Here is a 23,092-nt window from a genome sequence, read left to right as displayed (position 1 = left end):
CCTGCCGGACTGGTTTCCAGAGCACCTGGATCATTTTACATTCCCACCAGCAGCTCGTGAGGGTCCCCGTTTCTCCACGTCCTTTCCAGTACTGGTTGATGTCTGACCTCTGATTCCAGCCATCCTGGTGTGTGTGATGTAGTATCACGTTGTGGTTTTGACTTCCATGTTGCTGATGACTGATGATGTTGAACATCTTTTTTAGGAGCTTATTGGCCATTTGTATATCCTCTTTAAAGGCACGCGTGTGTATATTTAGAGGCATACGTCCTTTGTCCGATTTTAATTGGATTATTTGTTTTTGTTTTTGTTTTTTTACTGATCATAAGGATTCCTTTTATATTCTAGATACAAGCCCTTTACCAGATACATGGTTTGCAAATATTTTCTTGCATCCTGACGGCTGTCTTTTTACTTTCTTGCTGGTGGTTTGGAAGCACAAAAGTTTTTAGTTTTGGTAAAGTCTAATTTGTCTAGTTTTCCTTTTGTTGCTCATGCTTTTGGTGTCATAGCTAAGGATCCATTGCCAGGTTCAGGCTCATCAAGATTTACCCCTTGTTTTCTCCTAAGGGTGTTACAGTTTTGGCGTTTCATTTAGGTCTTAGGTCTTTGAATTCAGTTTTGTGTACATGTGAGGTGAGAGTCTAGCTTCATTCTTGGGCTTGTGTGCTAACCACTCGTCCCAGCACTGTTGGTTCAAAGACTCTCCTGTGCCCATTGTGTGTTGGCACCTTCTTGAAAATGAGTTGGCCATAGACGTATGGACGGGTTTATTTCCGGACTCTAAATTCTCTTCCGTTGGTCTCTGTGTCTCTCCTTGGGCTAGTACCACACCACCTTGGTTACCACTGTTTTGAAGTAATTCTGAAATTAGAAGTAGGAGTCTTTCTAACTTCATTCTTACTCAGGATTGTTTTGGCTATTCCAAGTCCCTCGTACTCCTAGGTGAACTTTAGAATCAGCCTGTCCATTTCTACAGGGAAGCCAGGACACTGAAAAGGATTGGGTTGAGTCTGGAGATCTGGGGAGTGTTACCATCTTAACTATGACCGTATTCAGTCTTCCAGTACGAGATCTTTTCCTATTTCTTTAGATTCTTAAAAATCATTTTCAACAATGCTTAGTAATTTTCAAAGTATAAGTTTTGCACTTATCTTGTCAAACACATTTCTGTGTTTTACTCCTTTTGATGTTATCGTGAATGAAATTATTTTCTTAATTTCATTTTTTGATCATTGCAGATGTATCAAAATAACAATTGATTTTTGTGTATTGATCTTTCATCCTGCAACTTTGCTGAGGTCATTTATTAGTTCTGGTAGGATTTTTTAAAACTTTTTTTAATGTTTATTTTTGAGAGACAGAGAGAGAGAACAAGTAGGGGAGGGGCAGAGAGAGAGGGAGACACAGAATCCGAAGCAGGCTCCAGGCTCTGAGCTGTCAGCACAGAGCTTGATGCGGGACTTGAACTAACAAGCTGAGAGATCATGACCTGAGCCGAAGTTGGACACTTAACCGACTGAGCCTCCCAGGTGCCCCATTTCTGGTAGGGTTTCTTAGGATTTTCTGTACCCAAGGTCATGTCGTGTATGAACAGAGATAGTTGTATTTCTTCTTTTCCAATCTGGATGCCCTAGCGCCTTCACCACAGTGCCGACCGGAAGTGGAGGAGCAGGTATCCTTGTCTGGTCTGTGATCTCAGGGGAAGCCTCCCTGTCTTTGACCGTGAAGTATCATGTGTGCTGTGGGCTCCTTGTGGGTGGATGACCTTCATCAGGTTGAGGGAGTAAACTCATGTTGCTGGTTTGTTGAGTGTTTAGATTTTATTTTATTATCTTCTTAAAACTTTTTGTGAAAGAGTGTTAGATTTTGTTTAAATGGTTTATCTGGGTCTGTTGAGGTAATGATGTGAAATTTGTTTTTCTTCTGCTAATATAATGTATTAAATTAATTGATTTTTAGGTATATTTTAAAGATATTTTTATTTTTTTAATATGAAATTTATTGTGATTGGTTTGCGTACAACACCCAGTGCTCCTCCCAACAGGTGCCCTCCTCCATGCCTATCACCCACCCCCCCCTCCCTCCCACCCCCCCACCCTCCCATCAACCCTCAGTTTATTCTCAGTTTTTAAGAGTCTCTTATGGTTCGGCTCCCTCCGTCTCTAACTTTTTTTTTTTCCTTCCCCTCCCCCATGGTCTTCTGTTAAGTTTCTCAGGACCCACTGATTTTTAGGTATTAAAGTGACTTTGCATCCTGGGATAAATCCCACTTGGTCATGGTGCACAGTCCTTTCCGTATGTTGCTGGATTTGGCTTGCTTGTATTTTGTTGAGGACTCTTGGCATCCATAGGTACAAGAGGTCTTGTCTGTAGTTTTCTTGTGATTTTTTGTCTGGTACTGACGTCATTAAATAAGTTGGGAAATGTTTTGTTTTTCGCACGTTTGTGAAGAGTTGGTATCGATTCTTTGAATGTTTGGTAGAATTCTGCTGTGAAGCCATTGGGTCTGGGCTTTTCTTTACGAGTAATTTTAAACTTCTCAGTTCAGTTTATTGCTTTATTATAAGCATATTCAGATTAAAAGAAAATTTTTTTAATCTCTGTTTTTGAGAGAGCTCTGGGAGACAGAGTGAGAGTTGGGGAGGGGCAGAGAGAGAGGGAGACCCAGAATCCAAAGCAGGCTCCAGGCTCTGAGCCATCAGCACAGAGCCTGACGCAGGGCTCGAACCCATGAACCGTGAGATCATGACCTGAGCCGAAATCCAGCGCTTAACTGACTGAGCCACCCAGGTGCCCTTATATTTTTTTCCCCCTTGGGTGAGTTTTAATAGTTTGTGTCTGTTTAGGAATGTGTCCATCTCCTGTCAAGTATCTACTTTGTTGGTGTACAGTTTTCCATCGTATTCCTCCGTAATCCTCTGTATTTCTGTAAAGTAATGCCCTTTCTTTCATTTTTTAAAAAAATGTTTACTTATTTTGAGAGAGAGAGCACATGTGTGAACTGGGGAGGGGTAGAAAGAGAGGGAGACAGAATCCTAAGCAGGCTCCACATGGTCAGCACAGAGCCCGATGCAGGGCTTGAACCCATGACCGTGGGATCACAACCGAGCGAAAGTCCAGAGTTGGACGCTCAACCACCTGAGTCACCCAGGCGCCCCTTTCATTTCTCATTCTAGTATTTTGAATCTTCTCTCTTTTTTTCTTGGTCAAAAGCTAAAGATTTGTCCATTTCTGGCTTTTTTTATAAATTTTTTTTTAAATGTTTATTTTTGAGAGAGAAAGAGAGATAGCATGTGAGCAGGGGAGGGGCAGAGAGAGAGGAAGGCACAGAATCGGAAGCAGGCCCCAGGCTCTGAGCTGTCAGCACAGAGCCTGATGTGGGGCTCGAACTCACGAACTGCAAGATCATGACCTGAGCCGAAGTCAGATGCTTAACTGACTGAGTCACCCGGGGGGCCCCAAGATTTGTCCATTTCATTGATCTTTTCCAAGACCTGGGTTTGAGTTTGTTGATTTTTGTTGTTGTTGTTTTACTTTATCTTACTAGTTTTCACTCTAGTCTTTATTAATTCTTGGAAGAGCTGATCAACAGCAGTCTGGGCTGTGCTGGGACCAGTACCTGCAGAGGAGGAGGGGTGTGGAGATTAGCTAATGACTGCAACACAGCGTCTCTGGGCCCCCATCTGTTCCTGACGGTGTCTTACTGCTAAACTGAAGACACCTGATTTGCTTTCCTGTCTCTGGTCTCTCCCTCCTGCTAGAATGTGAGCTGCAACAAGAGCAGGGACCTTGTTTGTCTGTTTTGTTACTGCCCCGTCTGCCTGCACGAGGAGAGCTCGCGGTGTGCAGAGAACCAAAGTTCTGATTTCACACCGAGGAAATATTTTGACAGGAGTGGGAAGGCAAGCTGATGGTTTGAGTTTAAGTTTTACTTGTAGTTATTTAAAAAGTTTTGTATTTTGAGATTCTCGATTACAATAACTAAATTTCAAGGGAAAGTTTGGCAGGTGAGTTTTATGGGAATCAAGACTCTTGGGCACCCCCAGTGACTGTGGGACCATGTCCCAGGACCTCTGTGTTTTCTTACATACAAGAAAACATGCTGGATGATCTGTATGAGACTTTCACGATCAGAAGCCTGGGCTGTCGCGGTTCTAGACCAGCAGTGGCTACTTTTGCCAGATTAACGTTTGTGCACTCACATTTGTAACAGGAGCAAGAGCTCGTCGGGTGCCCAGTTTGTGGCGGAGCGGAGCAGCGTGTTGGTGTTTTTGCCAGGTGAGTGTCATGCTTGTGGCCTGGAATTATAATGCCCTTGATGGAGGCTGTGTTTGTGTCTAGCCCATTTTGTGAAAAATGGTACTTGGCTCTGTGTGTTTAGTCTTTTTAGACCCCAAGAACATGAGCACATGTGGTTTTCAGTTTGATCTCTTATCGTAACCTTTGCAATTGCTAAAATGATGATGAAGAGTTTAATTTTTTTAAAGTTTTTTTTTAATTATGCCTCTGCTTTTGTAGGCTTTCTTCCTTTTTTAAAAAAAATTTTTTTTACACTTTATTTTTGAGAGAGAGAGAGACAGAGAGAGACAGAGCATAACCAGGGGAGGGACAGAGAGACAGGGAGACACAGAATCCGAAACAGGCTCCAGGCTCTGAGCTGTCAGCACAGAACCCATGAACTGTGAGACCATGACCTGAGCTGAAGTCAGACACTTAACTGACTGAGCCGCCCAGGCGCCCTGATCCTTTTTTTTTTTTAAAGTTAATTTATTTACTTTGAGAGGGAGAGAGCATGAGCAGGGGAGGGACAGAGGGAGAGGGAGAGAGAGAATCTCAAGCAGGCTCTGCCCCATCAGCATAGACTTGTTGATTTTGACACTTAACCGACTAGCCACCCAGGTGTCCCAAGAGTTTAATTTTTATTTTATTTAATTAACTTATTTTTAAGAGTTTAATTTTTTAAAGCCAGTTTTATCTGCTTCCAAATTTTCAATAAAGTAATCGGCTTTGTTAAATTTGCCATTTCACATATATCGTCGTAAATGTGAGGTGATTGCCATCATCGTACACGCAAAGCTTAATGACGATGTTGCTGCTGTGACACCATGAGAGTCATCAGAAAAGTCCTTGTGTCCCTATCTCAGTATTTGGGAAATCCGCCTTGTGAATTACCTGAGAAAGATTAATTTGTGGTAAATTGTACTTTTTCAAAATGATGTTTTTGATTTTTTAAATACAGTGGTATAGTTTGGTGACACATCGTGACGATAATTCACGTATTTTTTGTTGTTAAAAGGCAATGATAGCACGTGAGTCTTTGTACAAGTAGTTTTGGAGAACAAAAACCCTGAATCAAAGTAGCTTACTTAATTTTGGGATGCACCATTTGAGTTTGCAGCTTCAGTTATGTTTTGCTTGTGTTGCTATGGATTAATTTTGTACCCAGGAAACAACCATCGCTGACAGTGGGGTGGGGTTGCAGTTACCCCAATAAACATTTATCAAAGACTGCTGAGCGTGTGGTGGCGTATGAAGGAGAAGTATGGCCAAAGCAGAGCCACGGTGTACTAGCTCAGGAATACCTAAAAAGGAGATAAATGCCTTCTAACTGTTAAACATTGTCTGCGGCAAATATTTATGAACGGTATTTTACAGTTTACTTTGTCTTGTGTCTGTTACGTGTTTATGTGAACGCAGGTTGGATAGATGTTTATTTTGGGAATTGATCTTTTGGGAGCCGTTCTGTATTCATTCTCTAGGACTGCTGTAACAGTGCTACGAAGTGTAAGGCTCAAAACAATGGGAATTTATTCTCTCACTGCTCTGGAGGCCAGGAATTAGAAATCAAGGTGTCAGCAGGGCCTTGCTCCCTCTGGGGCTCCCGGTAGAACCCTCCTTTGCCTCTGCCGGCTTCCAGCAGCCACCGGCCATCCATCCTTGGCGTTCCTTGGCTTGTGGCTGCGTCCCTCCTATCTCTGCCTCCCTTGTTAACATGGCGCTCTCTCTGTGTGTCCCTCTCCCTTCCTCTTATGGGGACACCAGCCCTATTGGAGTAAGGTCCCGTCCACTCCAGTCTGACCTCACCTTAGCTCGTTACGTCCGCAGTAATGCTGTTTGCAGACAGAACGATGTTCTCAGGTACTGCGGTTAGGACTTAGCACCTCTTCGGAGGACACAGTTCAGCACATTACAGGGTTGATAGTTCAGGTTGGGACAAGAGCACATGAAAGTTTGATGTATCCATAGACATTTTTTAAACCTAACGAAAAAAATTTAGCCTATCTGTGTGACCAGGACTTTTTGAGTACTATTTTTTGGTTGTAAAATGTTGCCTGTTGACCATAGAAAGTTTGGAAAAATCAGTGGGAAATAAAAAAGAAATGTAATTATTCGGATGGCCACACTTGCAGGCGGTCACTGTTGTGGGAAGGGAAACACCAGAAGAATGTTTTTTTTTTTTTTTTCATATTTTTGAGTTATCGGTGGTCAATGTCATTGTACATTTGTATTTGTAATTGAGATGTAATTGGGCAAACAGGATAACAAAGTCAAAATGAATTGGTAGGGCCTTTTTTTGAAAAGGATGTCATCTCATTTAAAGGTTGTTTTTTAAGCAGCAAATACATCTTTTTTCCTCTCTCCACTGTTTTTCGTCTCCAGGTCTGGGTGAAATAAACTACATGCATGAACTTCTCACAAACATGGTTCACAAAAGGTATGTTTCAAATGATGTGGCTCTGTCTTTACTGTTCCGTTATTGTTTCTGCCCTAAAGGAGTCTGATCAGCTCAGTGAACAGTTGCTCGCTTTTGTGTGTCCTCACTTCTGTTCTTTATGGACGTGTTATTTCGTTAATCTGTTCCCTAGGTTACAGGTTTATCCACTCCATTCAAGTGTGACTTTAGAAGAACAGAATAACGTGTTTCTAAGTCCAGTTCCTGGGTACAGAAAGGTAGGAAACCGGGAGGGGACTTGCAAGCACTTCAGGCACATTTTCCGCCGAGACTGTGCCGTCGCGGAGCGCGGACACCTCCGCTAGCTGGCCTGACGCGCGCCGCAGCTGGCGGTGACTCACCCGGACGCGTACTTGCCCGAGGAGCTGCGTGTGTTGCTTCTTTCTCGTCTTTTGTTTTATCGGTCGGTTGCTAGTATTCTTTACCTCCTCCACTTCGGGGTGTTGTTGCTGGTGGATTCTGATGCTTCTCACCTCTTGGCGTTTCTCAGACTGTGGGACGGTTGTGGTGTCTGCAGCACTGCCCCGCGGCCTTGGGTGGAACCCGCATTCTTAGTCCCGGTGAAGGGGGACGGCCTTAACCTCAGGTTGTGCGTGAGCCGTGGCAGCGTCTTAGCACAACCCTTCCAGGGCTGCTGACGGTGGTCCGGAACCTCAGACGCACAACCCAGCCCCCTCGCTTCCTGGCAAATGTGTGGAACCTCCAGGGGTGGCCGGCCCCTGCACGGTGCAGGCTCAGCCCTTCCTTTGGGTGTTAGCTTGGTCGTGCCTTTTGCCCCGTGCTAATCCCAGGACCCCGGAAGCACTGTGTCCGAGGTCTGGGACGGCTGTCTTTGTCTGGCTTCTTGCCTGTTGCTTTTAAGCACCTGCCGTGTTGCCAGGCTTTGTGGGCATCCAGTGATTATGCCAGGAAGAGGGGTAGCCGTTAAGGTCATGCATGTGGACCTGAACAGATAGATGGCCTGGGTCCCTGTCACCTGTAGTGTGTCTTAGCAAACGGCTTTTGTGAGACTGAACTTCTGTTGGAACGTAGAGCTGTTAGGGAGGTGAATTATAGCCATGTACATCTGGACTTGAGTTACGGTCGTGTCACAGTGCCTGGCGCAGAGCACGTGTCCAGTGCCTGGGTGCTGTGACTTAGGCACTGCGGGTCCGTAGGTACTGGTGATTGAACCCGTGCTTTGCGCCGGAAGCGGTTGGAAGCACTTTACATCTGTTAACTCCTGTGATCTTCACGGCGAGCCTGTGGGTGGGCATCATTATTCTTGTCTGCGTGGCATCTCTGAGGACAGGGAGGTAAGTAGGTGGCTCAGGGCCCCACCCCGGTGTGGGGCAGAGCCTCGAGGTATACAGGTTTGGCTGCTGAGGCCCCCCTGCCCCCACGTTGATTCCCCCCAGCCTCCTCCCAGACCCTTGATCAGTTGTGTTTTATAGAAAATAGGAAAACTGTTAATTTAAAAATTTGAGTCCATTGTCTACGTTAACAATCTTTTAAATAATTTTTGAGCTTGAGTTTTTTTTTTCTTTTTTAATTTTGCCCAGTGTTTCCAGTATATAGCAGGAACGTCAGATGCTTTTTTTTTTTTTTATGTTCGATAGATTATTCTGTCCACCAACATTGCAGAAAGCTCCATCACAGTTCCAGACGTCAAGTACGGTAAGATGCTTCTCTGTTTTCTCCCCGACATAAAGCACGGTACTTAGAGGCCCGCTTGCCCCTTGAGGGGTTGCTCTTCCTCCTCTTCCCCAACTCTTGGCTGTTGCAAGAGAGAATTTAGAAAAGCAGGTTCATACAGCTTCTCTGCACTCGTAGTTCACCACTTCCTCCTCTCCCGGGGGCACTTCGAGGGCCTTGGTGGACAGTGGGGCCTGGGGCTGCCCCAGGTGGAGTTCTGTGGCTGGAGGGGGGTGAGGCAGGAGCGTCGGGGAAAGGGGGAAGCGTAGCAGGGCGCTGTGTCGGCTCGGCAGGGAGCCCTTCCTGACTTAGCGTTCTGCATGCATGTCCTTGATTGCTTTGTTCACGGATTTCCTAAATTCGTTAATTCGTAGTTTGAAGCTCCCCACGTGCCAGGCACTGCTCTGGGTGCCAGGAACGCGGTGGTGAATGGGCAGAAGGCCCATCTCAGGGCGATTGCATTCTGCTGGCAGAGACAGACGGCAGTCAGAGACACATGTCATTTCGGGTGGAGCAGAGTGCTCCCTGTAGGGAAGGTACATCAGAGGGCTACGGTCCTTGGGAAGATGAGCTTTTAGGGTGATGAGGGAACGCCTGGCCGAGGACGCAGTATTTGGACAAGACCTGAACTGAGTGAGGAGTGAGCTGTGGGAGGAGGCGGTTCAGGGTTGAGGAGCAGCAGGGACGGCGCGGCTGGACAGATACACACGTACCCACGGAACGTGGCAGTGTCTGGTCTCCACGCCGGGGACCGTTCTAGGTGCTGGGGAGATAGTCACCAGGAGAAAGTCCGCGTTCTCATGGCACCTTCAGGGGTGGGTGATAGGCGATGAATAAGACCAGAGCTCGTGGCAGGTGAAGTGACGGTGCGTGCAGGAGGCGGACGTGGAGGAGGGAGTCGTGGGAAGGACAGCAGACGCTGTTGGCCGAACGGCCGGGGAGGGGTGGGCGCATGGGGAAGAGCGTAGGAGGAGCTGAGGCTCAGAGTCTGCGGAGCGAGTGCAGGAAACGGGGAGGCCGGGAGCTGGCTCAGGTGAGCGGGGAGGACGTGGTTGGAGGGCGAGGTCGAGGAGGTAACGGGGGTACCGGGTCACGCAGAGCCTTCCGGGGCGTGTGAAGGCTTAGGGTTTTGCTGGCAAGACAGGATTTGGAGAGCAGGGACGACATCGTCTGGAGGCTCATTCAGGGACAGACCGCAGTGAGGCAGGGGGCTTGGCGGGCTGAGTGAGGAAGGAGGGTGTGACTAGTGCGGGCAAGAATCGGCGGCGGGTTACAGGGGGATGGTGGCCGTAGGGCCCTATCTGGTAGGTGTGCTGGGGGATCTGGTGTGGGACTGTGGCAGCCGGAGCGGCGCGGTGAGGCACCTGCTGCCCGTCCGCGGACACTTGGCTGTGCAGGCCCGGAGACCAGCGGGCGGTGGTGGCGCGTGGGGAAGGCGTTTCTGGTGTTTGAAGGGGGGCAGTGATGAATTGCAGAGGCACAGCCAGCAAAGACGTAGAAACCGAGTCAGGGCTTTGAGGAAGACGGGGTGGATAACATGTCATGCTGATGATTGGTCAAGTTTGGAGAAGACTGGAAATTTGGCCATCGGGTCAGCAACGTGGATATCATAGGTGACCTTGACCAGAGCAGTTTTGCTGGAGGTTAGGGAGGGAGGGGAGGAGAGGCACATTGGGGATCGTGCAGTTAGCACATGCTGCTGTCAAGGGGAGCAGAGAAAGGGGAGGTTGCCGAAGAGTGGCCGGGCCCAAGAGCACACCTTTCCCGGATGGACGGGAGACCCAGCGTCTGGGTGACAGGAACGGTGCAGAGGTGCCGTGGGAGAGAGGGGCCTGCTGGCTGTGGCCTCGTCCCTGTGCAGGGATACGATGGGGTACCGCGTGGGCGCTGGGCCTCCTTGTGCGCGTGGGCGCCTTACCCTTGTTCCCGGGGAAGGGCCAAGTGTGAGGACGGGTGGCAGAGGGAGCTCATGGGGCCCTCTGCCACCCCTGCTTCCCCTGGTGAGCTAGAGGCACGATGCCAGCTCAGACTGAGAATGGGGGGCCATAGAGCATCGAGGAGAAGACCCTAAAGGTGGGGGGTTGACGGGCCAGGTGCCCCGAGGGCCACTCGAGCCTAGTGGACAGTGATGAAAGGGGGGCAGTCAACCTGCTGGCCCGATGGGTCTGTCCTTCCCTGGTCCCAGAGGCCGCACAGTGGAGGTGGGAAGTACGTTCCCCAGGGCTACGGGGGGGGTGGGGGTGGGGGGTGGGGTGGGGACCCCATCAGATCAGAATGGGAGGGCACAGAGGGAGGTGAGGAGGTGGGTGGAGGGATAGCTAACAGGTCACAAGATGGACAGATTGTGGTGCCGTCGGCAGGGATTAAGGATTGCTGGGTAGGCCTGGAGGCAGGTTTGGAGAGAGGCACTTGCTGTCACTGTGATGCTGGTGTCAGGTAGGGCTGCTAGAAGGTGGGGGACAGGATGATCGGAGGAGAGGGTTCATGGAACCAGGAGCCTGAATGCCACCCACATGGTTTCCTGGGCCTGGAAGTCACCAGAATTCGGGTGGGAGCAGTAGAGGAGGGTGTGGGGACCGGGGAGCCACAACGGAGGGGCGGTGGTGGTGAACTGAACGAGGCAGAGGTTTTCCAGGAGGGCAGTGGCAGTGAGGGCATGGGAGGGCTGGAGAGGGGCAAAGAGAAGACGGCACCCTGCCGGCCAGCGTGCCCGCTTACCACAGTCAGGACAGGGACGATCAGTCCAGAGGAGAGCTGGAGGGGCTTCCGGCAGCCAGCTTTCACAGACGAGGACACTGCAGCACGGAGACACGAGGCAGCGTGCCTCCTCCCCCCCAGGATGTGAGTCCCCGCAGCCCGGCATCGTGGCCGCTTCTGTGCTGCCCATGTTGTGCCCTCTGACCCTCTTTTGCGTGCAGTCCAGATGGGCTTTTCTTGAGGCTTGTCGGGTCTACAGGGCTTATGCTCTTTGTGCCCAAAGGCTCTTGTCCATAGAAGAAAGAATGTGGCCACAGCCTCTATCTGTCCTGGGTGGTAAGGAGTAGCCAGTGCTCTTCCAGAGTCTTCTGTAATGTGCACTGATCTGAAGGCTGCATGTTTCTTGCTGTTTTATCCCTGTGCGTTGTGATTATTACACAGTTACTTCTTGTTGGCATGGTGTTTACATTCCTTTTTTTAAATGACAGTTATAGATTTTTGTTTGACTAGAACTCTGGTTTGTGATGAAGATACGAATTACCAGAGTCTGCGACTGAGTTGGGCCTCTAAAACCAGTTGTAATCAGAGAAAAGGTAAGGCACTTGTGTTCCAGCACAATAACGAATTGGTGGCAAATTCAGATGTTTTAAAACATTGTGGTTTTTGTTTTTTTACTCTTATGCAGATACTTTGTTTACTGAAGCCAGTTTTAAGTTTTAAGCAACAATGTCTCATATCGTCAGACTGTGCATTTAAATTTGTGATTCTCCTCTCATCCATAGAATTAGGTGACAGTCTTTGTATATAACGGACAGGCATGTGATTATTTCAACACTATAGTCTTTTGCAGTGAATTTTATTTTTTTTAACTTATCTTTATTTTTTTTTTATGTTTATTTTTGAGAGACAGAGAGACAGAGTGTGAGCAGGGGAGGGGCAGAGAGAGAAGGAGACACAGAATCCGAAGCAGGCTCCAGGCTCTGAGCTGTCAGCACAGAGCCTGACTCGGGGCTCTAACCCATGAACCATGAGATCGTGATGTGAGCCAAAACCAAGAGTCAGACGCTTAACCGAGCCACCCAGGCACCCCTGCGGTGAATTTTAGAAAGCGTTTGGGGAATAGTTATGGAAGCCAGATACATTTTTGATAATTTTTAAAAAATATTTTCTTTATTTTTGAGAGAGAGCACAAATGGGGGAGGGGCAGAGAGAGGGGGACAGAGGATCTGAAGTGAGCTCCCCACCGACAGCGGAGAGTCTGATGCGGGGTTCGAGCTCACGAACCGCGAGATCATGACCTGAGCTGAAGTCAGATGCTCAACCGACGGAGCCACTCAGGTGCCCCCAAAGTTTTGATAATTTTTAATGAACTTTTGATAATTCTTCCTCTGTCTTCTCTCCAAGTTCTGATCCTTCTAGGGTTGCTTTTCCTAAGCAGGTTCCACAGAAGGTTCATTCAGCATTTGCTGCGGCACAAGTACTGCTGGGGAGTTGAGGGTGTGGAGGCGTTTGTCAGGGTCTGGAGGGCTTTGATTACAGTGGAGGTGTGGTTGTGATGCACGGAGGGAGGTTGCTGCTGTCACCTGTGGGGACTGGCCGCCGGGGACAGAGTTCTTGGTATGGACTGAGCGTGGCTTATGTTTTATTAGAGAACTTTTAGGGAGGATGGGCGAAGGGCCATTCCAAAAATAGTTGTTGGGCAGTAAAGCTACCTCATCAAAAATAGAGTCGAGGCAACATTTATTGAGTGCTTACTATGCGCCGGGCACGATTCTGAGTACTTAACGTGAACTCATTTAATCCTCCTGCCACCCCGTGACCTAGTCCGCTGTTGACATCCTCACTTTTTACTGTGCAGCGGAGAGGCAGAGAAGGGGTGACGGCCTCAGGCTGTCCTGGACAGTGGGGGGCGCTGCTCCGGCTGCAGTCCACATCCTTAGCCCGGGGCTTTGCTGCCTCCCCCGAGACGGCGCCCAGAGAGGGCGTGAGAGCGAGTGGGTAGGTCACTCAGGGCCGGAGCCAGCTTCTCATCGCTTTGGGAAAACCGTATGTTGAGTAACGTGTTGTTATAAAATTGAGCGAAAGAAAGGATAATAAACTGTAATCGTCTTACTGTGTCTTAGCCTCCCAACCCAGAATTACCCCCCAAACAAGTCCCATGCTTAGAAAAAAAATGACTAGAAATAAACACACAAAAACCTTTGGGTCTTGAGATTATAGGAGTCTTAGCCTTTGTTTTTCTGTACGTTCAAGATCTCTGTAATAAACATTCTTTCTTTGAGAAGTTGGAAAATCGTCCCTGGAGTCTCTCAAACACAGGCCAGCATCTCCCAGCTTGTTGGCAACGACACCTCACAGAACCGTAGTGCAGCGTCCGGATCAGGCGGTCGGTGTCGGTACAACACGTAGACCACAGACCGTCACTGCTCAGTTTTACACGCGCCCTGGCGCGTGTCCTCTCTGCCGTCTGACGTCACGTGCAGACCCGTGTAAGCACCGCCATCAGAATGCAGAACAGGACAGCTGCCCGGAAGGAGCTGCCTGGCACTGGCCTCTCCGCCAGCCGCTGTTCTTCCCCGTTTTGTCCTTCGTTTCCAGGATGTTATCTGGGTGGAAGCGCGCAGCTGGGGACTTTCGGGATGGGCTCGTTTCACTCACCACCACATCCTTAAGGTCTATCCAAATTGCTGCATGTATCCACAGCTCTTATTTATTCATTAAATGCTTGTTTGTTTTTGAGAGAGAGAGAGCACGAGCAGGGGAGGGGCAGAGAGAGGGAGACAAAGAATGAAGCAGGCTCTAGGCTCTGAGCTGTCAGCACAGAGCCTGGCCCAGGGCTCGAACTCAAGAGCCGCTAGATCGTGACCAGAGCCAAAGTTGGTCGCTCAACCAACTAAGCCCTCCAGGCGCCCTTATTGATTTATTTTGAGAGGATGAGGGAGAGAGCACGTGCACGCACATGTACAGGGGAGGGGCAGAGAGAGGGAGAGAGGATCCCAAGCAGACGCCTCAGTGTCAGCCCAGAGCCTGACTGGGGGCTCGGACCCCCAAACTCTGAGATCATGACGGGAGCCAAAACCAAATTGGACGGTCACCCGACTGAGCCGCCCAGGCACCCCAGTAGTTCTTGTTGCTGGATTCCATTGTACCGTTCGCCTCTTGAAGGATGTTGGAGCATCTCTGGTTCCTGGCAGTTGCCAGTAAAGCCACCAAGAATATTGACGTACGGGTTTTGTGCGGATGTAAGTTTTCGTTTCTCTGGGATACGAGCCCAGGAGTGCAATTACTGGGTGATACGGCAAGCGTATGGTTAGTTTTAGAAGAAGCTGTGTCAGTCGATTCCACGGTGGCTGCATGGTGGCTCCACTCCTGCCAGCAGTGTGTGCGATTCATTTTCTCCCCACCGGTGCCAGCATTTGGTGTTAACGGCTGTTTTCGTTGTAGCCATTCTGAAGGCGTGTGATAATCTCTCCTTGTGATTTTAACGTACGTGTCCCCGACGGCTGATGAGGTGAGCGCCTCTTCCTGTGCTTCTCTGCCATCTGTGTGCCCGCAGTGAGGTGTCCGTTTTTGTCTTGGGCCCGGTTTAGAGTTGGACCGTGTGCGTGGTGACTGGCGAGTCGAGTTCTCCCTGCCACCTCGATGCTAGTCCTTTGGGAGATGCTGGATGTGTGGTTTGCACACCCTCCCCCACTCCGTCCTGTATGTTGTCTCTTCATCCTCTTCCGAGGGTCTTTTGGAGAGAAAACTTTTAACTTGGCTGAGGTCTTCCTTTTGGGTGGTGTTGGGGGCCACGTGTCAATGCTTCACCTCTGCCTGCGTCCCCGGGGGGGGGGGGTTTCTCCTGCGTTTTCTTCTCACGGTTTCGGAGATGTGTGTTCTGCGTTTATGGCTGTGACCCATTTGAATGAACTTCTGTGAGAGGTGTGAGGTTAGGGGCGAGGTCCATCTCTTTGCCCGTGGGTGTCCCATTCCAGCACCGTTGAATTTCCCGCAGAGTGGCTTCTGCGCCTTTGTGCGGTGTCACGGGCGCTGTGCACCTCTCCCTGCCCTGCACCCTGCTGGGCCCCTCCCGCTGCCTTCTTTACTTTCGGCAGTGTCACGCTTCTCCCTCCCACGCAGGGTTTAGAATGAACTTGTCCCGGTCTACAAAAAACTCATTTGTGATTTTGATCGGAATTGCATTAAACCCATAGGACGGTTTGTGGAGAATCGACGTCTTTGTTATGCTGGGTCTTCAATCCCTGAACACGGTTTGTGTCTCCACTTACTTCTTTAATCAGCTTGTGTTGTTTTCAGCATGCAGATCCTAACTATTTTATTTTGCTCAGGGTGATTGGAAATGGCGTTGCATTTTTAATTTCGGTTTTTACGTGTTCATTGCTGCCCTGTGTATAGATGTGTGAGTGACTTTTGTGTGTTGATCTCGTACCCTGTGGCTTTGCTGAGTTCACTAGTTGGTTCTAGGAGTTGGTTTCACTTTTGTCTTTTGTCATTGCCTTGGAGTTTTGTACTTAGAGAGTCCTGTCATTGGCACGTTAAGGTGCAGGGTGGGGGTGACGATGGCAGTGCTGGAAGTCCGGACTCTCCACTCAACTCCCCGCGGGTGAAGGGACCTACCAGGGGAGACAGGTGGAGGTGGGGGGCAGGAGTCCAGATGCCCCTCCGTCTTTCCTGACTCCACAGGTGGGGAAGGAGACAACCTCCCTGGGCTGCCCCGTTTTTAAAAATGTTTGTTTATTGATTTTGAGAGAGAGGGAGCGAGAGCATGTGTGCATGCACACGTGAGCAGGGGAGGGGCAGAGAGACGGGGAGGGACAGAATCCCCAGCAGGCTCTGTCAATGCAGAGCCTGACGCGGGGCTCAATCTCACAAACCATGAGATCATGACCCGAGCCGAAATCAAGAGTTGGACGCTTTACCGACTGAGCCACCCAGGCGCCCCAGGGCTGCTGCATTTTTAAAAGCTGGGTATTTATTAAGGACACCCTTTCTCCTCCCCGCCCCTCTTTCTCCTTGGGAGATTTTATTATGTTTAGGGATAAAGGAGTTTGTCCTCCACAAGCAATACAGTCACGAGAGAAGAGTCCTCGTATGGTGGTCCGTGAGGGCCAGGCCTGGTTCCGAGCCCTCATTTCACGTGAAGCAGCTGTCATGACGGCAGCCTTGGCGGAGGCATCGGGACTGATGGCCATCGGGACTGAGAAGCCCAAGGCAGACGGCGACAGTGACAGCCTACACAGGTCTCACTGCACAGCCACGTCACTGGGGGAGCCTCACCGGCTCCTGCCAGCTGTGCTTTTTGTGTTTTTATTAGTGTGAGCTTTGCATCTGCAGGAAATGTCTTGTATTTAAAATGTTTTGATTTTCGTTGCATATTGGGGCCGACGCGGTTTTCTTTTTTTTTTTTTTTTAATTTTTTTTTCTTTTTCTTTTTTCTTTTTCCTTTTTTTTTCTTTTTTTCAACGTTTTTATTTATTTTTGGGACAGAGAGAGACAGAGCATGAACGGGGGAGGGGCAGAGAGAGAGGGAGACACAGAATCGGAAACAGGCTCCAGGCTCTGAGCCATCAGCCCAGAGCCTGACGCGGGGCTCGAACTCATGGACCGCGAGATCGTGACCTGGCTGAAGTCGGACGCTCAACCGACTGCGCCACCCAGGCGCCCCCGCGGTTTTCTTTAGAAATAACGCATCGCATCGTATGCCGTCGATCACAGAGGAAACTTCAGTGCTTCATCTGCCTACATGAGAGGTCTTTGAACACCAGTTTATTCTGAAGTCTTTACCGACCTGGTCTGGTAGAAAATAACAAGGGCTTTTCTTAACATTTAACGGTTATTCTTACAAACGTATTTATGCTAACGCGAAGGTGGTTAATGCCAAGTGGTGTTTGGATGTCTCTCCTTCGCAGGCCGTGCGGGAAGAGTGTCTAAAGGGCACTGCTATAGACTGATCCACAGGGATTTCTGGGACAGCTCCATCCCAGACCACGTGGTCCCCGAGATGTTGGTAATGCTCTTTGCTCATTTCCAAAGTTTGCTTTTGATAGATAGAGTCTTATCGAATGGTCTAGGTGTTAACAGTTTTGATTCCAGGGAAGTCACCGTCTGACCAGACTAGCCTTTAATCACAGTGCTGGCTTGCCATGTGTTGAGCGCCCCGCGCTCGGCCAGGACTGCGCATGCTTGTTAAATTTGTAGTGAGAGGAGTGGCTCCTTGTGCCTGCGGGCTCCAGCCCCTTTATGGCCCTTAAGCGTGGGGTCAGCGCCGGCTTCCTCTTTGTCCTCTCTTCTCTTCTTCCTTGTCTTTCTCTTTCTCTTCCTTCTTTCTTCCCCCTCCCCCCTCCTCCCCCTCACCAATCTGTTTCTTTCCCCCTCCTTCCCCATCTGTCGCCCCCGCCCCTCCTCTCCTGCCCTATCTCTCTCCCTTGCCTGCACATCTTTTTTTTCTGTCTCTTCTCTTTCTCCTCTCTCACCCTTTGTCTCTCTCCATCTTCTGTTTTTCTTTCTTTTTCTCTTCTCCTCTCTCCTGCATCTGTCTCTGAAGTGCTAGTCATGTGTAGGTAGGTTAGGTTAATGTATTTAATTCTTCTGTTTCTAAATGTTTTGCTCTTTTCAGCGTTGTCCATTAGGAAGCACAATATTGAAAGTGAAATTGCTGGATATGGGTGAACCGAGAGCTTTGCTGGCAACGGCCCTTTCTCCACCTGGTCTGGGTGACATTGAACGAACCATCCTTCTGCTAAAGGAGGTAGGCCTGCGTGATGTTCGTCAGTGCTGGGAAAGCTAAGATTTTGTTGGGTAAATTTTGGAAGTTTTGTGACATGGATATCTTTAAAGTATTTTGATGGTCCTAAACAATCAGCATTGGCTTTAAAAAGCACCTGTAATGCCTCGTCGTCGATACCAGGCTCCATACCTGTTGTTCGCCCCAGTTTTGTGGGTGATCTCGCCGAGGCTCTTGCCTTTGCCGGGTTCCCCTCCCCGGGCCCCTCCCAGCCCCCATGCCGTCTGCTGGCCTTTGCTGCCACAAGGGGAGAAGACGCAGCGTGTGGTGATGCTGAGGGGTTTCTGCAGATGTGAAAGTAACGAATGCCAATGCCAAGTGGGGTGTGAGTATTTCTTCCTCACAGGCCGTGCGGGACGAGCGTCTAAAGGGCGCTGTCGTGGGCTGACGCGCAGGGTTTCGGGGCGGCCCCGCCTGACCGTGCCTGCCTGCTGGTGTCCACCAGCTCCGTGGCCGAATCTGCACGAAGTCCTATCTGCACGAAGTTCTAGGCGGCTCCTTCCCTTGCCGGAAACTGCTCTGCCCCCTTGGATTCTTGGGCTCCTGACCCCCAACCCGCCGTGCTCTTGCTGCCCGTGGCCCGGGCCTTGGCCCGTGCGCCGCTTCTTGGGGCTGCGGATGGTCTTCTGGCCCTTGAAGTTGGGGACGCTCTGGTGTTTCACCTCTGCTTTGAAACACTTAGATACCTTTGTTTTCTCCCACAGACAGTTGAATACGTCATGTCGTGTGTGACGTGGTAGTCAGGTCCGCGGTTTAATGTTGTGAGCGCTATACTTGTTGAATCATAAGTGGACTTTGGCGGGAGTATCTCGAGCATTACCTCCCAGTGCCGCTCTTTTTAAAAAATAAGAAAATGGGTTCTAAATTCCAGAAAGCAAATTAAAAAGACTTTTTTTTGGGAGCATCAATTTTTCATAAGTCAACTTAGATGTCTTTCAGAGTCTTACCAAGATGTGGTCTTCATTTCCTGTTTAAACTGCCTGCCTCTTGGGAAAAAAGAACCTGAAGAAGTCTGTGCTTGCTAACAGCACTAATTTATTTCGTAAAGGTTGGAGCACTTGCAGTGAGTGGGCAGAGAGAGGATGAGAACCCCCACGATGGTGAACTGACCTTCTTAGGAAGAGTTTTGGCCCAGCTTCCTGTTAATCAGCAGCTCGGTAAACTCATAGTCCTTGGACACGTATTTGGATGTCTCGATGAGTGTCTTATTATAGGTAAGTGTGGGCGCAGGGAGGTCTTGGGAGGGCTGTGGACTGCCGCTCTACCAGCCTCACCTCGTCTTTGTTTTTCTCTTTAGCCGCAGCGCTTTCCTTGAAGAACTTTTTTGCAATGCCTTTTAGGCAGCATCTTGATGGATACAGGTATTTAGCGTTCGTGTGTATGTGTGTGCACATATATATATATATATATATATATATATATAGTTTTCTTAAGTATTGATTTTGAGAGAGAGAGAGAGAGAGAGAGAGAGAGGGAGAGAGAGAGGAGAGAGAGAAAATCCCGAGCAGACTCCGCGATGTCCGTGCAGAGCCTGACGGGCTCGATCCCACATACGGTGAGATTATGACCTGAGCTGAAATCAAGAGTTGGATGCTGAGCAGACTGATCCACCCAGATGCCCCTGGCATTCCTATTTTTAAAAGCCACTTTTTAAGGGCATCGGATGACACTGTTTGTTCTCTGTAGGAACAAAGTGAATTTCTCCGGCAACAGCAAGAGCGACTGCATTGCACTGGTTGAGGCATTTAGAGTAAGTGTTTTCCGATCGGGCGAGGGGGCCTGCCGCCGCAGGGCCTTAGTGTGCGTTCGGACCACAGCCCTTTCTCTGCCGGAAGCACTGTGAGGCTTGTTGGCATCCAACGTTGAACGAACCGTGTTGGAAGAAGTAGATGCGGGGGTGGGGGGTGGGGGAGGCACGTGTTACGAAGTTGTTGGGAAAAAATTTGTAAGTTTTCTCTGGTTAAAATGTGTTGGAATTAGACTCTAAAAATTTTTAATTAGCTAATAAGGTGTTTTGAAACTGGGTCATTTGTTTTTAGACTTGGCAGGCTTGCAGACAGAGAGGAGAACTTCGGCACCCAAAGGTTGGTCAGTTGTTTCTTCTGTTCATAGTTGGGTGTAAGGATCCAGGGAGACTCCCCTGGGCTTCTCTCGCTTGGCCTGATCACCGCAGGTGACACAGGAGAGCACCAGGCCTGAGCTGAGGTCGCTGCGGCCTGTCCTCAGGGGGCGGCAGGCTGGAACAGGGAGTAGGCGGTCCTTTGGCGAAGGGCTTCGGAGCCTGTCTTCGGGGTAGTGGTCACTTGTGGAGGTGGCTCCCGGGGCGCACGGCGGAGCTGGCCTTCCACTTCCCGAGTCCTGGGGATCCTTCTGTTGGGTCTGGAGCCGCGTCAGCTTCGAGTGCTTCGTGCCCGCAGGGATGTGCCTGGAGGCGCCGTTCCCAGCGAAGAACCGTGCAGATGGCAAGATTTCATTCTTCCTCGTTGCTGAGTAGTATTCCATTGTATATGTAAACCACATCTCTGTCCATTCATCAGTGGATGGACATTTGGGCCCTTTCCATACTTTGGCTGTTGTTGATAGGGCTGCTATAAACATGGGGGTGCATGTGCCCCTATGAATCCTGCCATTTGCAACAACATGGATGGAGCTAGAGGGTATTATGCTAAGTGATGTAAGTCAGTTAGAGAAAAGCATACCAGATGACTTCACTCATATGTGGAACTTGAGAAACTTAACAGAAGACCATGGGGAAGGGAAGGGAAAAAACAGTTTGAAAACAGGGAGACAAACCATAAAGAGACTCTTAAATACAGAAAACACACTGAGGGTTGATGGGGGGGGTGGGATGGTGGGGAAAATGGGAGATGGGCATTGAGGAGGGCACTTGTTGGGATGAGTACTGGGTGTTCTATGTAAGCGATGAACCACGGGAATCTACTCCCTAAGCCAAGAGCACACTGTATACACTGTATGTTAGCCAACTTGACAATAAATGATACGTAAAAACAAAACAAAGCAAAAACACAACTAAGAACCCTGAAACCTTCCTTTTGCTGTTGTTTCCTGAGTTTTAGTTTAGATAATAGGCTTTAAAGAACTCAATTCTTTTTTTTTTTTTTTTTTTGGTCAGGTTTTGTTCTCCTTCTAAACTGATTAGGTTCAAAAGACTGGATAGATTTGTGTGTTTAAATTTGCCTTGCCTACAGGTGTCCCTACAACAGCTGCACAAGTTACCGTTAAGGCTGCCTTTTAAAGAGTCAGCTATGCCCAAGGGATACAGGAGTACTGATGCATAGGGGCACTTGTACCCCAATGTTTATAGCAGCACTCTCAACAATAGCCAAATTATGGAAAGAGCCTAAATGTCCATCAACTGATGAATGGATAAAGAAATTGTGGTTTATATACACAATGGAGTACTACGTGGCAATGAGAAAAAATGAAATATGGCCTTTTGTAGCAACAGAAACCCATGGAGGAGGGGAAGGAAAAAGAAAAAAAAAAAAAGAGGTTAGAGTGGGAGAGAGCCAAAGCACAAGAGACTGTTAAAAACTGAGAACAAACTGAGGGTTGATGGGGGGTGGGAGGGAGGGGAGGGTGGGTGATGGGTATTGAGGAGGGCACCTTTTGGGATGAGCACTGGGTGTTGTATGGAAACCAATTTGACAATAAATTTCATATATTGAAAAAAAAAACAAAAAACAAAAACAAAAAAAAAGAGTCAGCTATGCTATTTGTCTTGTTGGTGTACGTATTCTTTTTGATTTATGTTTTTGTATGACATCTATGTGTTACTGTAGCCAAACGAACTCTAATTTGTCAATTGATATTGAGTGTTATGCCTTTATTTAAAGGATGAACTTGACTGGGGACGGTTAAATTACATTCAAATCAAGAGAATTAGAGAGGTAAGTTGTAAATTCTTTGAGTGTAAAGATTTATCACATGTGTATTAAGTACCCACAGTACACAGGGTGGTAAGCGAGAGCTCCAGCTTTAGCGGAATTTGTATACGTGCTATTTATTTATGATACGATTTTTACATAACTCATAAATATTTATGTCTGTGTATAACTGTAATACCTACATAATTTGTATGGATGGTGTATGTTACGTGTATTTAATTATATATATTCAATATAGTATTCTTATAATTTCTAAAATAACAGCCTCATTTTCTCATTCTGAATATCGTGTACTTGTGCTCTCTCTGATTCTTGATTAGATTTGTGTGTTCAGGGGGGGTCCCCAAGACCACCCTCGAGCTAAGCGATTCACCAGAAAGACACAGATCTCAGAAAAGCCGTTACACTCATGGTTCTGGTTTCTTTTTCTTTCTTTTTTTTTTTTTCAATATATGAAATTTATTGTCAAATTGGTTTCCATACAACACCCAGTGCTCTTCCCAAAAGGTGCCCTCCTCAATACCCATCACCCACCCTCCCCTCCCTCCCACCCCCCATCAACCCTCAGTTTGTTCTCAGTTTTTAACAGTCTCTTGTGCTTTGGCTCTCTCCCACTCTAACCTCTTTTTTTTTTTTTCCCCTTCCCCTCCCCCATGGGTTCCTGTTAAGTTTCTCAGGATCCACATAAGAGTGAAAACATATGGTATCTGTCTTTCTCTGTATGGCTTATTTCACTCAGCATCACACTCTCCAGTTCCATCCACGTTGCTACAAAAGGCCATATTTCATTTTTTCTCATTGCCACGTAGTATTCCATTGTGTATATAAACCACAGTTTCTTTATCCATTCATCAGTTGATGGACATTTAGGCTCTTTCCATAATTTGGCTATTATTGAGAGTGCTGCTATAAACATTGGGGTACAAGTGCCCCTATGCATCAGTACTCTTGTATCCCTTGGATAAATTCCTAGCAGTGCTATTGCTGGGTCATAGGGTAGGTCTATTTTTAATTTTCTGAGGAACCTCCACACTGCTTTCCAGAGCGGCTGCACCAATTTGCATTCCCACCAACAGTGCAAGAGGGTTCCCGTTTCTCCACATCCTCTCCAGCATCTATAGTCTCCTGATTTGTTCATTTTGGCCACTCTGACTGGCGTGAGGTGATATCTGAGTGTGGTTTTGATTTGTATTTCCCTGATAAGGAGCGACGTTGAACATCTTTTCATGTGCCTGTTGGCCATCCGGATGTCTTCTTTAGAGAAGTGTCTATTCATGTTTTCTGCCCATT

The 23,092-nt window shown here is 48.4% G+C and overlaps 1 protein-coding gene across 1 annotated transcript in view; it reads left to right on the top strand.

The window, feature by feature from the left end:
* The window catches only part of TDRD9 (tudor domain containing 9), a 118,389-nt gene that overhangs the window by 43,037 nt on the left and 52,260 nt on the right, over positions 1 to 23,092 (top strand). Inside the window, exons 9-20 of the mRNA XM_047080087.1 lie at positions 4,217 to 4,281; positions 6,664 to 6,718; positions 6,870 to 6,954; positions 8,335 to 8,392; positions 11,596 to 11,700; positions 17,020 to 17,117; positions 17,727 to 17,858; positions 18,943 to 19,108; positions 19,192 to 19,255; positions 19,581 to 19,644; positions 19,934 to 19,978; positions 21,752 to 21,805. Coding sequence (XP_046936043.1) covers positions 4,217 to 4,281; positions 6,664 to 6,718; positions 6,870 to 6,954; positions 8,335 to 8,392; positions 11,596 to 11,700; positions 17,020 to 17,117; positions 17,727 to 17,858; positions 18,943 to 19,108; positions 19,192 to 19,255; positions 19,581 to 19,644; positions 19,934 to 19,978; positions 21,752 to 21,805 — 991 coding nt within the window. The remainder of the gene's footprint in view (positions 1 to 4,216; positions 4,282 to 6,663; positions 6,719 to 6,869; positions 6,955 to 8,334; positions 8,393 to 11,595; positions 11,701 to 17,019; positions 17,118 to 17,726; positions 17,859 to 18,942; positions 19,109 to 19,191; positions 19,256 to 19,580; positions 19,645 to 19,933; positions 19,979 to 21,751; positions 21,806 to 23,092) is intronic.

This window comes from Lynx rufus, unplaced genomic scaffold (genome assembly GCF_022079265.1).
Source record: "Lynx rufus isolate CCGP_SWC_20201006 ecotype Redwood Valley unplaced genomic scaffold, mLynRuf1.p SCAF_17, whole genome shotgun sequence".
NCBI lineage: Eukaryota > Metazoa > Chordata > Mammalia > Carnivora > Felidae > Lynx > Lynx rufus.
The sequence above is the reverse complement of the archived record's forward strand: the minus strand, read 5'-3'. Positions and strand labels throughout refer to the sequence as shown.